This window comes from Oncorhynchus gorbuscha, linkage group LG13 (genome assembly GCF_021184085.1).
Source record: "Oncorhynchus gorbuscha isolate QuinsamMale2020 ecotype Even-year linkage group LG13, OgorEven_v1.0, whole genome shotgun sequence".
Classification (NCBI taxonomy): Eukaryota; Metazoa; Chordata; class Actinopteri; order Salmoniformes; family Salmonidae; genus Oncorhynchus; species Oncorhynchus gorbuscha.
In genome coordinates this window covers 42,970,594-42,991,462 of record NC_060185.1, presented here as the reverse complement: position 1 = coordinate 42,991,462, position 20,869 = coordinate 42,970,594, and the positions used below count along the sequence as shown (strand labels likewise).

Genomic DNA, 20,869 nt, shown 5'->3' with positions numbered 1-20,869 from the left:
GATGTTCCGTTCAATTACAAGATGATGCAGGATTGATGGAGGAAGCGGTTGAATGCGGGAATGTAGCGGAGAGAATGCACAGAGGAGTGATGCGGATTATGTTGGTCTATTTGACTGGGATTTTTGGTCGTGTGACAGAACGATGATCGGACGTGTGACGGGACGGGCCACTAGATTGTTGATATTGGGACTACAGCCCTTTTTGGACAATCTCTAATTCAGGCGTTCTCTGTTTTCTTTCATTATCGGCCTATTTGCGCAGTTGATGATTTTATTATACTGAATTGGATTGTTTTAGACTATTGGCACATGGATATTATCAAAGATTTTGTAAATTATTGTTATTTTTCTTATAAGGTGTGGACAAGGTATATGGTCGCGCCAGCAACGCGCTCGATACGACAGCATCCGTACACGGACAGATCTTCAAATCAAGGGAACTCCGCTGTATTTGAATAAATATGTCAACATTATTACATTATTGCATTATGGCTGCAACTATCAATTGTTTTGCAGCATCAGCGTTTGATCTTGGTGCTATAAACAACAACTCTGCAGCATTTCTAATGATGCCAACCCGAAAGGAGACGGTCGAGCGCGCAAATTAAGTGTCCTAAAATATAAAGCCTAAAATAACATTTCAAAATGGATGCACTTTGTCCTCGCTGGATGGTATTTTTATGGGCGATTGTCGCCCTGTTTGTGGGTGTCAGCTTCGGCACCAACGAGGCTGAAGTTGAACCAAACACCTCTGGTCCACTGACTCTCCACTTCCCACTGCGGCAGGGCCCTCTCTCCGAAACCCAACCCCCGCACGTGGCCCCGCAACGCTCCTCGAGGGCAGCGCGAAGGCGCAGAGGGGTCAGGGGCATCAATTTCGTGGACATGATCGACAACCTCCGTGGGAAATCTGGACAGGGCTACTACGTGGAGATGGCAGTGGGTTCACCGCCACAGAAGGTGACTGACTGACTCTCTCTCTCACTCTCTGTCTCTGTCTCTCTCTCTCTTATTGAGACGCCCATTCCATTGACCCTGTATGACGTTTTGCGCACCTGTGCCCTATATCCATTTACATACATTTAAGTCATTTAGCAGACGCTCTTATCCAGAGCGACTTACAAATTGGTGCATTCACCTTATGACATCCATATCCTCTGCATTGTGGCACGTCAAACCTACCCTATCAAACTTTTGATTAGTGGAATCAGGTGATGAGTAGTAGGAAAAAAAACATGTACACCTGTTTGGGTCCCCAGGACCAGAATTAAGAAACACTGGCCTTCGTAAACCTTGGTAACCTGGCCTTTAAAATGACAGAGGGTGAAGAAGGAGAAGGACAATAATAAATGTGTGTGTCTGTGCCCGTGTTTGCATGTGAGAGAAGGAGAGAGAAAGAAGGAGAGAATGAAGCCTTTAATTCTGCAGAGAGTGAGAGAGAGGGGGGGGGGATAATTCCCAGTGTGATGCAGCTAAGCAGCTGCAGGGTACAGACTGGCACACCACAGGGATTACTGTGTGACAGAGCCAATGTTATGCCCTGCCTAGGACACTCTCATTATGCCACTAGGAGGATAAACCATCACTGGCTTCCATCCACTCACTAACATTTAGAGACATTGATACAAATACAACCATAGAGATGAATCCAGTGTTAATAACTATTTATGCAACACACTAAAATACACTCAAAGGGATACCATTACCATACTGCTTTGTTACAGTAATACAAACCAAACAAAGTGCCACAAAGGCCTATAGACTACTAAACTCAGCAAAAAAAGAAACATCCCTTTTTCAAGACCCTGTCATTCAAAGATAATTCGTAAAAATCCAAATAACTTCTTTATAAAGGGTTTAAACACTGTTTCCCATGCTTGTTCAATGAACCATGAACAATTCATGAACATGCCCCTGTGGAACGGTTGTCAAGACACGAACAGCTTATAGACGGTAGGCAATTAAGGTCACAGTTATGAAAACTTGGGACACTAAAGAGGCCTTTCTACTGACTCTGAAAAACACCAAAAGAAAGATGCCCAGGGTCCCTGCTCATCTGCATGAGGACTGCAATTGTGGCCAGGGCAATAAATTGCAATGTCCGAACTGTGAGATACCTAAGACAGAGCTACAGGGCGGACAGCTGATCGTCCTCGAAGTGGCAGACCACGTGTAACAACACCTGCACAGGGATCGGTACATCCGAACATCACACCTGCAGGACAGGTACAGGATGGCAACAACAACTGCAAAAACTAGTTACACCAGGAACGCACAATCCCTCCATCAGTGCTCAGACTGTCCGCAACAGGCTGAGAGAGCCTGGACTCAGGGCTTTTAGGCCTGTTGTAAGGCAGGTCCTCACAAACCCACCGTTGCTGGACCAGACAGGACTGTAAAAAGTGCTCTTCACTGACGTGAGTCGCGGTTTTGTCTCACCAGGGGTGATGGTTGTATTCGCGTTTATCGCCGAGGCCTGTACTCTGGAGCGGGATCGATTTGGGAGGTGGAGGGTCCGTCATGGTCTGGGGCGGTGTGTCACAGCATCATCGGACTGAGCTTATTGTCATTGCAGGCAATCTCAACGCTGTGCATTACAGGGAAGACATCCTCCTCCCTCATGTGGTACCCTTCCTGCAGGCTCATCCTGACATGACCCTCCAGCATGACAATACCACCAGCTATACTGCTCGTTCTGCGCATTATTTCCTGCAAGACAGGAATGTCAGTGTTCTGCCATGGCCAGCGAAGAGCCCAGGTCTCAATCCCATTGAGCACGTCTGGGACCTTTTGGATCGGGGGGTGAGGGATAGTGCCATTCCCCCCCAGAAATGTCTGGGAACTTGCAGGTGCCTTGGTGGAAGAGCGGAGTAACATATCACAATAAGAACGGGCAAATCTGGTGCAGTCCATGAGGAGGAGATGCACTGCAGTACTTAATGCAGCTGGTGACCACACCAGATACGGACTGTTACTTTTGATTTTGACGCCCCCTTTGTTCAGGGACACATTATTCAATTTCTGTTAGTCACATGTCTGTGGAACTTGTTCAGTTTATGTCTCAGTTGTTCAATCTAGTTATGTTCATACAAATATTTACACATGTTAAGATTGCTGAAAAGAAATACAGTTGACGGTGAGAGGACGTTTCTTTTTTTGCTGAGTTTATAAGACTTAAATGTGTGACTGTTAAATCAACTTCAAGATGTAAACCAGGGGCTGTATGTATCAATCATCACAGAGTAGAAGTGCTGATCTAGGATCAGGTCCCCACTGTAATCTTATTCATGATCTAAAAGGCTCAACTGATCCTAAATCAGCACTCCTCTGAGATGCTTCATGCATACAGTCCCTAAAATAATAGATGAGGTTTGCAACAGGGATTCTAGGCTTTTGCCAGCTAGAGGAAGTTTAGAAGGGTCGTAGCAAGAGTGAAGTGTGTGTGTGTGTGTGTCAGGATGTAGCCGCGGGCCATGCGTCTCGGGTGGTGTGTCTGAAGGGAAGCAGGATGCGGGCAGGACAAATCAATTGTGAGCCGTCAGCGTATTCCTCACCAAAATACACCCGCTACACTACAATCAGAGAGAGAAAGGGAAGAGAGCGGGCCAAGAGGCTGACAGGGAGAGTTTATGCAGGTTAAAGTGAAATCACTCTTTACAGTACTACCTCATAATGCTAAGGTGATTATTTATTTATTTCAATATCATATAACATGCAAATGGGTCCACACAGACTGTTATGCACAATCTCCCTAGTAACCCTATTTAATTTACATTTGATTTGGGTTTCCCCCACAATTCATTGCAATGTATGTGTGTTTTCATGGCTTAGTGTTTTTATGTGATATGTGTACATAGTAGAACATAATTTCAGCTGCTGTAAACACAGGGAATGGATGGTAAAGGGACATACTCCTCTAAGCAATGTTTAGAAAACTTAAGCTCATTTGCTATATTTCTACAAAATGTAAAAATTCTCAAATGCATTTGGAGCATAGCATAAAACAAGCTTACATGACTCCAGACATGATCAGTTTGTTGCTGTAGCTTCATTCCTCTCAGTCAATAGGGGACTGAACATTCTAGAAACCAGTGGAGGCTGCTGAGGGGAGGACGGCTCATTTTAATGGCTGGAATGGAGCAAATGGAATGGCATCAAACACATGGAAACGTGTTGGATGTATTCGATGCCATTCCACCAATTCCGCTGAAGGCATTACCACGAGCCCTTTCTCCCCAATTAAAACTCTAGTTTAGTTTCATGTCAAGTCAAACAGCAGTTACCTAGCCAAAGCAATCTACTACATCCATCTGTACCTCTGCACTGTTTTGAGAAAATGTGGCGCTGTTCCCTGCAGCTGCGTGATGCTCTCTCCATAAAGCCAGCCAGCCATCCATACAAACAGCCTTCCCTCCTGCTCCCAGGTGTCTGCATGGTCCTAAAGTCAGCCAGTCAGTTCCGGAAAAATGCATTTGCCTTCTAATCGGGATTTAAATGATTTTAGTAGCCTATTTTAAATTGTTTGTGTTGTAGGGTAGGGCGACTGCCATACCCAATTAACACTTCTGTGATAGAGGGTTAGAAGACGACATGGATATGTTATGGAACAGCAGGGTGCATGTGATGAGTGTATCTCAAGTGACATGTTTCTGTTAGTGGGAGTGTGTGCATGTGGCATTTGTGTGGAGAGTGTGTGTGGGACCGGGTGAGAGACTAAGGCAGGCTGGGGGTTATTCCATGCACACAGTCCTTCAGGCTCTTGGCTCTGCCACTGAGAAGAAGAACTTTCCTGGGTTATGTCCCAAATGGCACCCTATTCCCTACATAGTGCATTACTTGGGCTCTGGTCAAAAGTAGTGCACTATATAGGGAATAGGGTGCCAGTTGAGGATGCATCCCTGGATATTTCTGGAGCAGATCTATTATTGATCAGGGTCCTGCTGGTCACCAGAGAGACAACATGGCTGCCAGTCTGATTGACTGACTGCGCAAAATGTGATACTCACACTGAAAGGAGAGGGAAGGTGGGAGACAGAGAGAGAGAGAGAGAGAGAGAGAGAGAGAGAGAGAGAGAGAGAGAGGGCAATCCGAGAACAGCCTAGGGGTTGGATGCAGAGGGAAAGGAAAAGAGAAGGACATTTGGAGCAAAAGAAATCAATACATAGCAACTGCCAGTTGCAAATGAGCTTCAACTGCCAGTACCACAATGCCAGGAGGTGAGGGAGAGAGAAAGTGACTCCAAATGGCTGAAATGAAGTGCTTTTAGCAGCAGCTGCAGGGAATCATTTTATGAATAGGCATGGTTGTCTCCAAGGTAACCGGGATAATGTCCTTATCATCAGTGTATTTCAATCTATTCTGTCCTTTAACACTGGAAGACTCGATAACGCACACACACACACCTACATACACCACATCTAGCTACCACATAATATAGGCCTAGCATTGGAAAAATGCCTAGTGAATATGTAATGACAACTATGTTGTGTTTGTGTGTTTGGGAATCAGTTGAATATTCTGGTGGACACAGGCAGCAGTAACTTTGCAGTCGGGGCAGCTGCTCACCCTTTCCTCTGCAGATACTACCATCGCTCACTGTGAGTACCATGGGATCTTATTACAATACACTGAAAGTGCTCTTTCTTGAAAACCTTACTGCTGACATGCGCAATGCTTTGGGACCCTATCAACAGTGGCCGGATGGGCAAAATACTAAAACATGTTTTTTGAGTAAACTATCCCTTTAAATATAATATTAAATATGAATCCCATTGACGAGTGAATCTCAGTGGGATCTCTCCCTTTTAGATGACTCTGCACATACGTCCCTTGGTGGGCTTTATACAGTAAGCCCCTTTTCTCCGCTGCTGTTCATAGGTCCAACTCCTACCGCGACCTTGGGCGCAGTGTCTACGTACCCTACACCCAGGGCCGCTGGGAGGGTGAGCTGGGCACTGACCTGGTGTCTGTGCCACACGGCCCCAACGCCTCGCTCCATGCCAACATCGCTGCCATTACTCAGTCAGACCGCTTCTTCATCAACGGATCCAACTGGGAGGGCATTCTGGGCCTGGCCTACGCCGAGATTGCACGGGTGAGAGGAGGGGAGAGAGAAGGAGGGAATGGGAAAAGGTCTGGGTAGAAAACACATGGGTGAGAGGGGGGAAGAGGGAGAGTGAGAATGATCGGCTAGAGGGTCACTGGTGAGGGTAGAGGGACAACACTATTCAGTAATGTGAAAAATGCACAGTGATGGATTTGTGGAGATACAATATCAGTTTAGGCTTGTTGTCAACAAGATGGCTAAAATGACCACAGGATTGTTTTGGATGTTTTCCCCCTCACTTTAATGTAGTTATCCTTTTCCCATCTTTAAATCCTTTAACCCCCGCCCCCCCCATTTCTGTTTAGCCTGATGAGATGCTGGAGCCTTTCTTTGACTCGCTGGTGCGGCAGACCCCCGTGCCTAACCTGTTCTCCCTGCAGATGTGTGGTGCAGGGTTCACCCAGAACTACAGCCTGGGCAGTGCTACCGTGGGTGGCAGCATGGTGAGATGAGAGAGATAGAGAAAGAGAAATAGACATACAGTAGATAGGAAAAGACACAGACACATTTTCTGTTTTAGGGAAATACACAGAAGCGGTGTATTGTGTTAGTGTAACCAAGAGAGTTATAAACTCAGCAAAAAAAAGAAACGGCCCTTTTTCAGGACCCTGTCTTTCAAAAACAATTCATAAAAATCCAAATAACTTCACAGATCTTCATTGTAAAGGGTTTAAACACGGTTTCCCATGCTTGTTCAATGAACCATAAACAATTAATGAACATCCACCTTTAGAACGGTCGTTAAGACACTAACAGCTTACAGACGGTAGGCAACTATGGTCACAGTTATGAAAACTTAGGACACTAAAGAGGCCTTTCTACTGACTCTGAAAAACACCAAAATAAAGATGCCAAGGGTCCCTGCTCATCTGTATGAACGTGCTTTAGGCAAGAGGCATGAGGACTGCAGATGTGGCAGGGCAATAAATTGCAATGTCCGTACTGTAAGATGGCTAAGACACTAAGACAGCGCTACAGGGAGACAGGACGGACAGCTGATTGTCCTCGCAGTGGCAGACCACGTGTAACATCACCTGCACAGGATTGGTACATCCGAACATCACACCTGTGGGACAGGTACAGGATGGCAACAGCAACTGCCCGAGTTACACCAGGAACGCACAATCCCTCCATCAGTGCTCAGACTGTCTGCAATAGGCTGAGAGAGGCTGGACTTAGGGCTTGCAGGCTGTTGTAAGGCAGGTCCTCATCAGACATCACCGGCAACAACGTCACCTATGGACACAAACCCACCGTTGCTGGACCAGACAGGACTGTCAAAAAGTGCTCTTCACTGACGAGTCGCGGTTTTGTCTCACCAGGGGTGATGGTTGTATTCGCGTTTATCGTTGAAGGAATGAGCGTTACACCGAGGCCTGTACTCTGGAGCGGGATCGATTTGGAGGTGGAGGGTCCGTCATGGTCTGGGGCAGTGTGTCACAGCTTCATCGGACTGAGCTTGTTGTCATTGCAGGCAATCTCAAAGCTGTGCGTTACAGGGAAGACATCCTTCTTCCTCGTGTGGTACCCTTCCTGCAGGCTCATCCTGACATGACCCTCCAGCATGACAATGCCACCAGCCATACTGCTCATTCTGTGTGTGATTTCCTGCAAGACATGAATGTCAGTGTTCTGCCATGGCCAGCGAAGAGCCTGGATCTCAATCCCATTGAGCACGCCTGGGACCTGATGGATCGGAGGGTGAGGGATCGAGGCATTCCCCCCCAGAAATGCCTGGGAACTTGCAAGTGCCTTGGTGGAAGAGTGGGGTAACATCTCACAGTAAGAACGGGCAAATCTGGTGCAGTCCATGAGGAGGAGATGCACTGCAGTACTTAATGCAGCTGGTGGTCACACTAGATACTGACTGTTACTTTTGATTTTGACCCCCCCTTTGTTCAGGGACACATTATTCCATTTCTGTTAGTCACATGTCTGTGGAACTTACATTTTACATTACATTTAAGTCATTTAGCAGACGCTCTTATCCAGAGCGACTTACAAATTGGACTTGTTCAGTTTATGTCTCAGTTGTTGAATCATGTTCATTGTATGTGTCGGGTCCTGACACATACAAATATTTACACGTTAAGTTTGCTGAAAATAAACGCAGTTGACAGTGAGTTTATATAGAGATGGTATGTGCCAGGTAGGTACTGTATGTCGGTATTGTTTATTGTTTATTTATAATCTGTATTGCAAAGGCAATATGAGATAGAAAGTGTGTTGAGAGTTTGGACCCATCCTATGATACTGTCTGATTTCCATTTCCTTAGATCATCGGTGGAGTGGATTCTTCTCTCTATGTTGGGGACCTGTGGTACACCCCGATCCGCCGGGAGTGGTATTATGAGGTCATCATTGTGCGCATTGAGGTCAATGGTCAGGATCTCAACATGGACTGCAAGGAGGTACTGGAGCTAACGGTTTTGCTGATAACATTTTTTATAATCTGTGTTTTTCTGATGATCCTTTAATCAACATTTTCCTCTCTATTTCATAAAAAAAATCTTTAATATAATATATGCCATTAGGCAGATGCTTTTATCCAAAACGACGTATAGTCATGTGTGCGTACATTTGAAGTATGTGTGGTCCCTTCTCTTTTTCTCTTTAGTTTGCTCCTGTATTCTCTTTAGTTAACCCTGAATATCTGTCTGTTTACCTTTGATCACTAATACTGGTGCGGTAAGTGACGGTGAATAAAGAATGACAATTTGTTTCCTCTCTTGGCTTGTGGTTCTATCAGTACAACTATGATAAGAGCATTGTGGACAGTGGCACCACTAACCTCCGGCTCCCTCGTAAAGTGTTCCAGGCAGCCGTGAAGGCCATCGAGGCTGCCTCGTCTGTGAGTTCCTCCTCATACCTTTTCTCCTCTCTCACACACTCCCCCTCTCTGTTGTTTTGCTCTTTCTCATCTTTCTAGCTGCCAGTTTCAGCTAGTGTCATGTGATATCCCCTTTCTCAGGTCTAATGTCTGTAATACGTTCATGGCTATCAACTTTCTCTAGTTTCTAGTTTCTGCAGTTGCTAAATATTCTTTCTATCCCTCTCTCCCCCACACACACACACACACACGCACAAACATACACAAACCCCATGTCTCCCTATCAGACAGAGCAGTTTCCCTCTGGGTTCTGGTTGGGGGAGCAGCTGGTGTGCTGGCAGGCTGGCACCACCCCGTGGCACATCTTCCCTGTCATCTCGCTCTACCTAATGAGTGAGAACCGCAACCAGTCCTTCCGCATCTCCATTCTCCCACAGGTAACAGTGTCTGTCTGTGTACTTACCTTCAATTCATCAATTCAATGAGCTAGTGATGATCCTCTCTTAAACTCCTTTCACTGTTCATTCAATTTAGATGTGTTGAGAACGTCAGAGAGTATTTGATGTATGTTATTCCTATGAGAGACTGGACCTTGGAGATAGTGGTGATTAGTGGAATCCCTGATGAGATAGAAGTGGAGAGCAGCTTGTATATTGGGACAGTAGAGGCAGCCAGCTCTGGCTTTGAACCTTTGACTAGCAACAGTTGACATTGATAATATGCTTGTATAAAAATGTGAAAGAAGTGAGTAAATTCCTCACTCATGCGTGGACTGGTTAATTCATGCTTACACCAAACCCAGACTGCATAGACAAGCACAAAACAGTGCAGTGAGCTTATTAGCCTATTGCTGTATTTCTCCTGGTTTATACTTAACATACATTGTTGTTGTTGTTCTCTACTGACTGTCCGCTGTTTCTTTGTGCCCCCTGCAGCAGTATCTGAGGCCCGTGGAGGACGTGGCCTCGGCCCAGGAGGACTGCTATAAGTTTGCCGTGTCCCAGTCCAGCACGGGCACCGTCATGGGCGCCGTCATCATGGAGGGCTTCTATGTGGTGTTCGACCGCCAGAGGAAACGCATCGGATTTGCCGTCAGCACCTGCCATGGTGAGGGGGGATGGAGGAAGTATGAGAAGGAGGGAGAGAGGGAGATGATATATATATATATATATTCACACACACACTACTGTTCAAATGTTTGGGGTCACTTAAAAATGTCCTTGTTTTTGTCCATTAAAATAACATCAAATTAAACAGAAATACAGTGTACATTTACATTTACATTTAAGTCATTTAGCAGACGTGTAGACATTGTTAATGTTGTAAATGACTATTGTAGCTGTAACTGACAGATTCTTTATGGAATATCCACATAGGCGTACAGAGGCTCATTATCAGCAACAATCAAGAAACGGAAGCTCTTGTACAACGCTGTGTGCTACTCCCTTCACATAACAGCGCAAACTGGCTCTAACCGAATAGAAAGAGGAGTGTGAGACCCCGGTTCACAACTGAGGAAGAGGACAAGTACATTAGAGTGTCTAGTTTGAGAAACAGACGCCTCACAAGTCCACAACCGGCAGCTTGATTAAATAGTACCCACAAAACACCAGTCTCAACATCAACAGTGAAGAGATGACTACGAGATGTTGGCCTTCTAGGCAGAGTTGCAAAGAAAAAGCCATATCTCAGACTGGCCAATAAAAATAAAATATTAAGATGCGCAAAATAACACAGACACTGGACAGAGGAACTCTGCCTAGAAGGCCAGCATCCCGGAGTCGCCTCTTCACTGTTGACGTTGAGACTGGTGTTTTGCGGGTACTATTTAATGACGCTGCCGGTTGTGGACTTGTGAGGCGTTTGTTTCTCAAACTAGACACTAATGTACTCTACTCTAATGTACTTGTCCGCAGCACACTGACATTCCTGTCTTGCAGGAAATCACACACAGAACGAGCAGTATGGCTGGTGGCATTGTTATGCTGGAGGGTCATGTCAGGATGAGCCTGCAGGAAGGGTACCACATGAGGGAGGAGGATGTCTTCCCTGTAACGCACAGCTTTGAGATTGCCTGCAATGACAACAAGCTCAGTCTGATGATGCTGTGACACACCGCCCTAGACCATGACGGACCCTCCACCTCCAAATCGATCCCGCTCCAGAGTACGGGCCTCGGTGTAATGCTCATTCCTTCAATGACAAACATGAATCTGACCATCACCCCTGGTGAGACAAAACCGCGACTCACGTCAGTGAAGAGCACTTTTTACAGTCTTGTCTGGTCCAGCAACGGTGGGTTTGTGCCCATAGGCGACGTTGTTGCCAGTGATGTCTGGTGAGGACCTGCCTTACAACAGGACTACAAGCCCTCAGTCCTGCCTCTCTCAGCCTATTGCGGACAGTCTGAGCACTGATGGAGGGATTGTGCGTTCCTGGTGTAACTCGGGCAGTTGTTGTTGCCATCCTGTACCTGTCCCGCAGGTGTGATTTTGGGATCTACTGATCCTGTGCAGGTGTTGTTACACGTGGTCTGCCACTGCGAGGACGATCAGCTGTCCGTCCTGTCTCCCTGTAGTGCTGTCTTAGGCGTCTCACAGTACAGACATGGCAATTTATTGCCCTGGCCACATCTGCAGTCCTCATGCCTCTTGCCTAAAGCACGTTCATACAGAGACCCTGGGCATCTTTCTTTTGGTGTTTTTCAGAGTCAGTAGAAAGGCCTCTTTAGTGTCCTAAGTTTTCATTACTGTGACCTTAATTGCCTACCGTCTGTAAGCTGTGAGTGTCTTAACGACCGTTCCACAGGTGCATGTTCATTAATTGTTTAGCATGGGAAACATGCTCAATGTTCAAACCCTTTACAATGAAGATATGTGAAGTTATTTGGATTTTTACAAATGATCTTTAAAAGACAGGGTCCTGAAAAAGGGACGCTTCTTTTTTTGCTGAGTTTATATATAAATATATTTAAAGTATAATAAATAAATATAAATGCAACAATTTATAATAAATAAATATAAATGCAACATGCAACAATTTCAATGATTTTACTGAGTTATAGCTCCTAGTTGCCAGGGATTTTAATGTAGGGAAACTTAAATCCATTTTACCTAATTTCTACCAGCATGTTACTTGTGCAACCAGAGGAAAAAAACTCTAGACCACCTTTACTCCACACACAGAGACACATACAAATCTCTCCCTCGCTCTCCATTTGGCAAATCTGACCATAATTCTATCCTCCTGATTCCTGCTTACAAGCAAAAACTAAAGCAGGAAGTAGCACTGACTCGCTTAATATGGAAGTGGTCAGATGACACATATGCTATGCTACTGGATTGTTTTGCTAGCAGACTGGAATATGTTACGGGAAATATCCGATGGCATTGAGGAGTATACCACATCAGTCAACGGCTTCATCAATAAGTGCATCGATGACATCGCAACACAGTGACCATACGTACATATACCCCAATCAGAAGTCATGGATTTATGGCAACATCCGCACTGAGCTTAAGGGTAGAGCTGCCGCTTTCAAGGAGTGCGACTCTAACCCGGATGCTTATAAGACATAACGCTATGCCCTATGACAAACCATCAAATCAAATCAAAGTTTATTTGTCACTTGCACCGAATACAACAGGTGTAGACCTTACAGTGAAATTCTTACTTACAGGCTTTAACCAATAGTGCACAAAAGGTATTTGGTGAACAATAGGTGAGTAAAGAAATCAAATTAACAGTAAAAAGACAGGCTATATACAGTAGCGAGGCTACATACAGACACCGGTTAGTCAGGCTGATTGAGGTAGTTTGTACATGTAGATATGGTTAAAGTGACTATACATATATGATGAACAGAGAGTAGCAGCAGCGTAAAAAGAGGGGTTGGGGGGTGGCACACAATGCAAATAGTCTGGGTAGCCATTTGATTACCTGTTAAGGAGTCTTATTGCTTGGGGGTAAAAACTGTTGAGAAGCCTTTTTGTCCTAGACTTGGCACTCCGGTACCGCTTGCCATGCGGTAGTAGAGAGAACAGTCTATGACTGGGGTGGCTGGGGTCTTTGACAATTTTTAGGGCCTTCCTCTGACACTGCCTGGTGTAGAGGTCCTGGATGGCAGGCAGCTTAGCCCCAATGATGTACTGGGCCATACGCACTTCCCTCTGTAGTGCCTTGCGGTCAGAGGCCGAGAAATTGCCGTACCAGGCAGTGATGCAACCGGTCAGGATGCTCTTGATGTTGCAGCTGTAGAACCTTTTGAGGATCTCAGGACCCAAGCCACATCTTTTTAGTTTCCCGGGGGGGAATAGGCTTTGTCATGCCCTCTTCACGACTGTCTTGGTGTGTTTGGACCATTCTAGTTTGTTGTTGATGTGGACACCAAGGAACTTGAAGCTCTCAACCTGCTCCACGACAGCCCCGTCGATGAGAATGGGGGCGTGCTTGGTCCTTCTTTTCCTGTAGTCCACAATCATCTCCTTAGTCTTGGTTACGTTGAGGGATAGGTTGTTATTCTGGCACCACCCGGCTAGGTAGCTGACCTCCTCCCTATAGGCTGTCTTGTTGTTGTCGGTGATCAGGCCTACCTACCACTGTTGTGTCGTCTGCAAAATTAATGATGGTGTTGGAGTTGTGCCTGGCCATGCAGTCGTGGGTGAACAGGGAGTACAGGAGGGGACTGAGCATGCACCCCTGGGGAGCTCCTGTGTTGAGGATCAGCGTGGCAGATGTGTTGCTACATACCCTTACCACATGGGGGTGGCTTGTCAAGTCCAGGATCCAGTTGCAGAGGAAGGTGTTTAGTCCCAGGATCCTAAGCTTAGTGATGAGCTTAAGGGTACTATGGTGTTGAAATCTGAGCTGTAGTCAAAGAAAAGCATTCTCACATAGGTGTTCCAGATGGGAAAGGGCAGTGTGGAGTGCAATAGAGAGTGCAATCAGAATGAGTTTCTCTCCACAAAAGGGCTTTATTACAGACAGAAATACTACTCAGTTTCATCAGCTGTCCAGGTGGCTGGTCTTTGACGATTTTAACCTCTTACCTCCACCCGACACGCAGGCGTCCCATCTAGACATCTGGAAATGCAAAAATTTGTGCACAAAGTTGGAGAGAAATAAACTTTTTGTGCGTATGGAAAATTCCTGGGATCTTTTATTTCAGAGCATGAAACATGGGTCCAACACTTTACATGTTGCGTTTATATTTTTGTTCAGTGTATATACACTGAGTGAACAAAACATTATGAACACCTGCTCTTTCTATGACATAGACTGACCAGGTGAATCCAGATGAAAGCTATGATCCCTTATTGATGTCACTTTTTAAATCCACTTCGATCAGTGTAGATGAAGTGGAGGAGACAGATTAAAGATGGATTTATGTGTGTCTGTGTGCCTGTATGTATGTTCCTGATCTATGTGTATTTCTATGCCACAGTGCACGATGAGTTCCGGACGGCCTCTGTCGAGGGGCCTTTCCACGGCGTGGATCTGGAGGACTGCGGCTACAACATCCCGCAGACGGACGAGTCCACCCTGATGACAATTGCCTACATCATGGCAAGCATCTGTGCCCTCTTCATGCTGCCACTGTGCCTCATGCTGTGCCAGTGGCGCTTCTCCCGCTGTCTCCGCCCATCTGGAGCTGGGGACTTCGCTGATAATATCTCACTCCTCAAATGATAGAAAGGCATGGAAATACAGTACACAGGAGAGGCAAGCCTACCAGGAATGGAGATGGAGGCTTTTCTAATGGTTATTGAGGACGCATCAGCCTCAATGAGTAATGCAGAAACAGATTATCATGTAGGATGGTGTTAGTTGTGGCTTGGGAGGGTAGCACAATGACCAAACAAGCCCATGGCCACTTACTTTGGATTCATCAAAGGTGGATATACCAGCAAGCTGGGTTAAATGGCTTCCTGGACTCAGTGGACAACTTTATTGATAGAAGGGCATGATATACATATACAGTATTTATAGATGTGTGTGAGTGTTCGTGATTGTATATGTATGTATGTATGTATGTATGTATGTATGTATGTATGTATGTATGTATGTATGTATGTATGTATGTATGTATGAACAGCACCAGTCAAAAGTTTGGACACACCTACACATTCAAGGGTTTTTCTTTATTTGTACAATTTTCTACATTGTGGAATAATAGTGAAGACATCAAAACAATTAAATAACACATGGAATCATTTAGTAACCAAAAAAGTGTTATACAAATATAAATATATTTTAAACTCTTCAAAGTAGCCAACCTTTGCCTTCATGAAAGCTTAGCACACTCTTGGCATTCTCTCAACCAGTTTCACCTGGAACGATTCTCCAACAGTCTTGAAGGAATTCCCACATTTGCTGAGCACTTGTTGGCTGCTTTTCCTTTACTCTGCAGTCCAACTCATCCCAAACCATCTCAATTGGGATGAGGTCAGATGATTGTGGAGGCCAACTCATCTGATGCAGCACTCCATCGTTCTCCTTCTTGGTCAAATAGCCCTTACACAGCCTGGAGGTGTGTTGGGTCATTGTCCTGTTGAAAAACAAATGATAGTCCCACTAAGCGCAAACCAGATGGGATGGCATATCACTGCAGAATGTTGTGGTAGCCATGCTGGTTAAGTGTGACTTGAATTCTAAATAAATCTCAGACAGTGTCACCAGCAAAGCACCCCCACACCATCAGACCTCCTCCTCCATGCTTCACGGTGTGAACCACACATTTAAATTCATCCGTTCACCTACTCTGTCTCACAAAGACACGCCTGCTGGAACAAAAAATCTGAAATTTGCACTCATCAGACCAAAGGACAGATTTCCACCGGTCTACTGTCCATTGCTCGTGTTTTTTTGACCCAAGCAAGTATCTTCTTCTTATTGATGTCCTTTAGTAGTGGTTTCATTGCAGCAATTAGATCATGAAGGCCTGATTCACGCAGTCTCCCCTGAACAGTTGACGTTGTGATGTGTCTGTTACTTGAACTCTGTGAAGCATTTATTTGGGCTGCAATTTCTGAGGCTAGTAACTCTAATGAACTTATCCTTTGCAGCAGAAGTAACTCTGGGTCTTCCTTTCCTGTGGTGGCCCTCATGAGAGCCAGTTTCACCATAGCGTTTGATGGTTTTTGCGACTGCACTTGAAGAAACTTTCAAAATTCTTGAAATTTTCCGGATTGACTGACCATCATGTCTTAAAGTAATGATGGACCTATCTCTTTGCTTATTTGAGCTGTTCTTGTCATTATATGGACTTGGTATTTTACCAAATAGGGCTATCTTCTGTATACCACCCCTACATTGTTACAACACAACTGATTGGCTCAAACGCATTACGGAATTAAATTCCACAAATTCCACAAACTTTTAACAAGGCACACCTGTTAATTGAAATGCATTCCAGGTGACTACCTGAGCATGCCAAGAGTGTGCAAAGCTGTCAAGGCAATGGGTGGCTACTTTAAGAGTCTCAAATATAAAATATATTTTGATTTAACACTTTTTTGTTACTACATGATTCCATGTGTTATTTCATAGTTTTGATGTCTTCACTATTGTACAATATAGAAAATAGTAAAAATTCTAAAAAACCTTGAATCAGGTGTGTCCAAACTTGGCGGGTACTGTGTGTTTATTGATCACATATACACGAGGTGATCTAGAATTTAAGGATGGACCTGAATGAATATATTTTATTTTACATCAACAGTACCAGCTAAGCAACGCTAATCATAAGTGCTAATTGGGTGAACTTTTCAAGAGTGTAAAATTAGCACTCAAATATATGGTGAAGCCATGTTACTTGGTGTACATTAAAAAGCTTAGATTATGTATTTAATACAATTAATATCAGATATGACACAAGTTGGTACCTCACTGCTTGTGAATGTACTATTCACACAGAAAGAGACGCACAGACACACACAATCATTCTCCCACACATTCAGAGGTCTTCAAAACCTCCAAACAGCTTGATCTCAGCCAACCCTTTAACAGCTCACATACAAAAACTCACCGGCACAGCCCCAGACAGTAACACACGTTCATGTGCCCCAGTCTACTGCACTATCCCCATGGTGTGCTTGAATATAAATCGTTGTGTGATGATTTTATGTAAATGAAACTCAATTTCACAATTACAGACAGATTCTTCTTTCATAGATCTGCTGTAAATAAATAGACGCACCTGACACAGCACTACCAATAAATAAAGTAACAAATATAATTTAATCTGTGTCATGACATGAATTCACTTTCCTTAATGAGTGGGATACAGACATCTAGACCTATAATGTCACTATCAGCTTCTTGCAGGGCAGGCGGCGTGGGAGGTTCCTGGTAAGAAAGCCAGACACGATCCCCAAGGTGGTATACAGGAGTGGCTGTCTGGTACACAGGAGTGGCTGTCTGGTACACAGGAGTGGCGGTCTCACTGCAGTGGCGGTCTGCCTATCCTTTTGAAGCGCTGGAGTCTCACGTGAGCGTCACTCCAAATACTGCGAACCACTAATTACCGTAGGAGTGTCGGTCTGACCTGGGGTCCATGCAGCCAGGGCCAGCAGAAAACCCAGAACACACACTGGGAAATACCTGGATGTCCAACGACAGCTGTGTGTGCCCAGGTCAGCAGCCGATCCCTTATTCCTGTGGGAACATAGATGAGCTCAGGAGGGCAGTTAGTGGGTGAGGGCTCCCTCTCCAGAGCCTGGCAAATGTCCATATCTACGTCCCAGACCACAGGGGATACGACTCGGGAGGATGGGATTATAGGCTGGTGAGGATGACGAATGGTTCCTTGGCGCCCTCCAGCCAGTGTCTCCACTCCTCTAATGCCAACTTCACCGCCAGGAGCTCTCGATCACCAACATCCTAATTCCTCTCTGCAGGGGACAGTTTCTTAGAATAATATGCACATGGATACAATTTATGTGGATTACCCTGTCGTTGAGAGAACTGCCCCCACGCTCACCTCTGAAGCATCCACCTCCACCACTAAGGAGATAGTGGGATCTGGGTGTTTGCGCAATGGGGTGGATTTGAAACGTCCCTTGAGTAGATGGAAGGGGACCACCCTTGAGGTGAGAGGGGCAGCAACTGAGCTGAAGTTCCTGATGAAACAGCAGTAGAAGTTGGCAAACCCCCAAAAACGTTGTAACCCCTTTATGGCGGTTGGGACTGTCAGTGATCTGACCACATCTGCCTTCATGTCGTCCATCCTCAATCCCCGCAGGCTGATTTGGTAGCCTAAGGAGACCGCCTTCTGATGAAATTGGCACTTCTCAGTCTTGACAAACAGTTGGTTAGCCAGGAGGCTCGGACGTGAGTGATGTGATCCTCCAGGGTAGCCGAGTAGACCAGGAAGTCATCGATATACATGACCACCTGGCGTCCGAGCAGGTCCCTAAACACCTTGTTAACGAATGCCTAGAACACTGACGGAGCATTGCTAAACCAAATGGCAACACCAAGTACTCGTAGTGACCAGACATCATGCTGAACGCAGTCTTCCATTCATCCCCCTCCTGGATGCAGATGAGATTGTATGCATTCCGCAGGTCCATTTTGGTAAAGAACAGGTCCCACGGTGCTGTTCTATAGCTCCCGGCACCAACGGGAGAGGGTAATGGTACTTTGTGGTAATTTCATTGAGTCCTCTAATCCTGCTTGGCCACGACGCGGGAGAAGTGGACATGCTCCATGGCCTGGGTCTCAGCCACTGACAGACAGTAGATGCGTCTGTGCGGAGGCACAGCCCCTGCCAGCAGGTCAATGGCACAGTCCAAGGGGCGATGAGGAAGACAAGTGGTGCGGGTCTTGGAGAATACCTCCCGCAAGACCTGGTAAACCTCCGGGGATGTTGGGCTGAAGGGCAACCATAGGACCCTCAACCAATGTGGAACCACAGGGGATGGGGAAGCGAAGCAGGTCCTCCAGCATTCAGGTGACCAGTCTGTGATTCTCATCCTCGACCATGAGATAGTGGGGCTATGGTGTTGGAGCCAAGCCAGGCCAAGGATGATCTTATGAACTGGTGATGTTCTGATGAATGGACTCCACGGTGAGGGTGAGTGGTTGGGTGATGGTTCAGGGCCTTAATGGCCGACTATTGAAGGCTTGAACTAGGAAAGGATCGCGGGTATGATATGTTAAGAGAGGCGGCAAGGGTCTGGTCAATAAAGTTCCCCGCGGCACCAGAATCCACTAACGCTGTAGACACAGTACGTGAGGAGCAGTCAACTAGTGTGATGATGCCAAAAAGAGCATAGCAGAAAGTGATGATGGAATACTCACTCCTGCCCCAGGAGGTGGAAGATCACGTGACTGTCCCTCTGCTCGTAGATCCCGAATTGGGAAGTCCCGGACAATGCTGGAGCCCTCCTTGACCACAAAACAGACAGAGCCCCAGCTGTGTTGCTCCACCACGGGGAGGTGTGTGACCCCTTACCTCCACGGGTTCAGGCTCTGATCGAGTGTTCACTGAGGGAGGGAGAGAAGCGATGAGAGTACCGAAGCTACTGAATTAGGTTATCCAGACAGCCGGCCATCGCAATGAGTGCGTCCAAGGAGATGATGTTGTCTCAACAGGCCAGTTCCGTCTGGACCTCCTGATGGAGGAATTCTAAATTCCTGTATGTTTTATAGCCAAAACCAATTCGCACTCATTTCTAATTCATTATTGAGTTGTAAGTGCATTAATTATGCATGAAGTAGATTGAGACCAGTCTTAAAAGCCAAACAGGGTAACAGCGTTTATTACAAGAGAGTACTAAACGCATACACACATTTCCACAGGTTATAAACTGAAAATGACATCAGCGTTTTCCAAACGTTCTATTTACAAGCAGAGGGGCCCTCTAGCTCTTGAGCCTTCGCGTTATCAGCACGAAGTCAAGGCCAGTCAGTATAAATCAACATTCTAGACAATCTGGAGATGGCCAATTCCAACCACCTGGAGATTTGTACAACTGAATGAACTAAGAAACAGACCTTCATTGTTACTAAACTCCTGACTACATTATATACAATTGGGAAAGGGAGCAAGAGAGAAAATTCACATGTACAGTACATTATAGCATTTGGACTAGTCAGGTCTGATTGGAATGTAAACATAATTAGTCATTTCAACCATCATTTCCTCTATCACCTCCTCACACAGACCCCTTCTGAATAGCATATGAAGCGCCGGCTTATTCCATCCACTGGATGCGGCTACTGTCCAGAAGGTGAGCGTGTACTCAGCAGCTGTCTGGTCCCCCAGCCGTAATTGAAGTAAGCCCTCACCCCATTCTCTGCCCTCTGGAGAGCCATGAACCCCTCATTTGAATCTAGCTCCTCTCCCTCAAACGGTCGTTTCTCCATTTCAACACCCACCTAGTCAGCAGAGAAATAACTGTGGCAACCTTAGACCTCTCGGTGGTGGTGCTCCCATCTGGTGTGTACATTATAGGGAGCACTGAAGAAGGAAGCCCCAACTTTTAGATGGGGTACTGTCATATTTATCCAGGAGGGACAAATGGGCATTGCTGACCTGAGAGGGTTGCTGAATGGGCTCTCTCAACTGGTTGTAGAGTATCCTTCGCTAGTTGACGACAACGCCTTCCGGGCATGTTCGAGACGTTGCACACTGTGAAGAGCCTCTTCCATAGCCGTCCCCAGTTGTGCCAGCTGGTCATGGCATTGACGTAGAAAGTATCCCTGCTCGTCGACCATCTGGGAGATATTCTGTTTTCCTGCTGCTTCCATTGTTGGGGTCAGAATTCTGTAACGTATACGCTGGAAGTCGGAAGAAAGTGGTGAGTTTAATAATAAATGGAGCATTAAACAATATCACAAGTCGCATATAGACATAAACAATACTGACTGGAGAAAGAACCTAAGGTAGTGCCAGATATAGGGGAGGTAATAAGTGAGGTGATGGAGTC

At 45.7% G+C, this 20,869-nt stretch overlaps 1 protein-coding gene across 1 annotated transcript; it reads left to right on the top strand.

Moving 5' to 3' along the window:
• Window positions 1-9: 9 nt before the first annotated feature.
• Window positions 10-15,019, top strand: LOC123993969 (beta-secretase 1-like). The gene is made up of 9 exons (XM_046296456.1): window positions 10-960; window positions 5,509-5,597; window positions 5,878-6,094; window positions 6,412-6,549; window positions 8,383-8,517; window positions 8,856-8,957; window positions 9,224-9,373; window positions 9,872-10,043; window positions 14,380-15,019. Exons 1-9 carry the CDS (start codon window positions 646-648, stop codon window positions 14,622-14,624), a joined length of 1,563 nt encoding a protein of 520 aa, XP_046152412.1. The 5' UTR covers window positions 10-645; the 3' UTR covers window positions 14,625-15,019.
• The last annotated feature ends 5,850 nt before the right edge of the window (window positions 15,020-20,869 follow it).

Coding starts and splice junctions, on each gene's coding strand:
- LOC123993969 (XM_046296456.1), top strand. CDS start 646: ATGGATGCACTTTGTCCTCGCTGGATGGTATTTTTATGGGCGATTGTC. Junction 8,518..8,855: donor TCAACATGGACTGCAAGGAG/GTACTGGAGCTA, acceptor TGGTTCTATCAG/TACAACTATGATAAGAGCAT. Junction 8,958..9,223: donor CCATCGAGGCTGCCTCGTCT/GTGAGTTCCTCC, acceptor TCTCCCTATCAG/ACAGAGCAGTTTCCCTCTGG.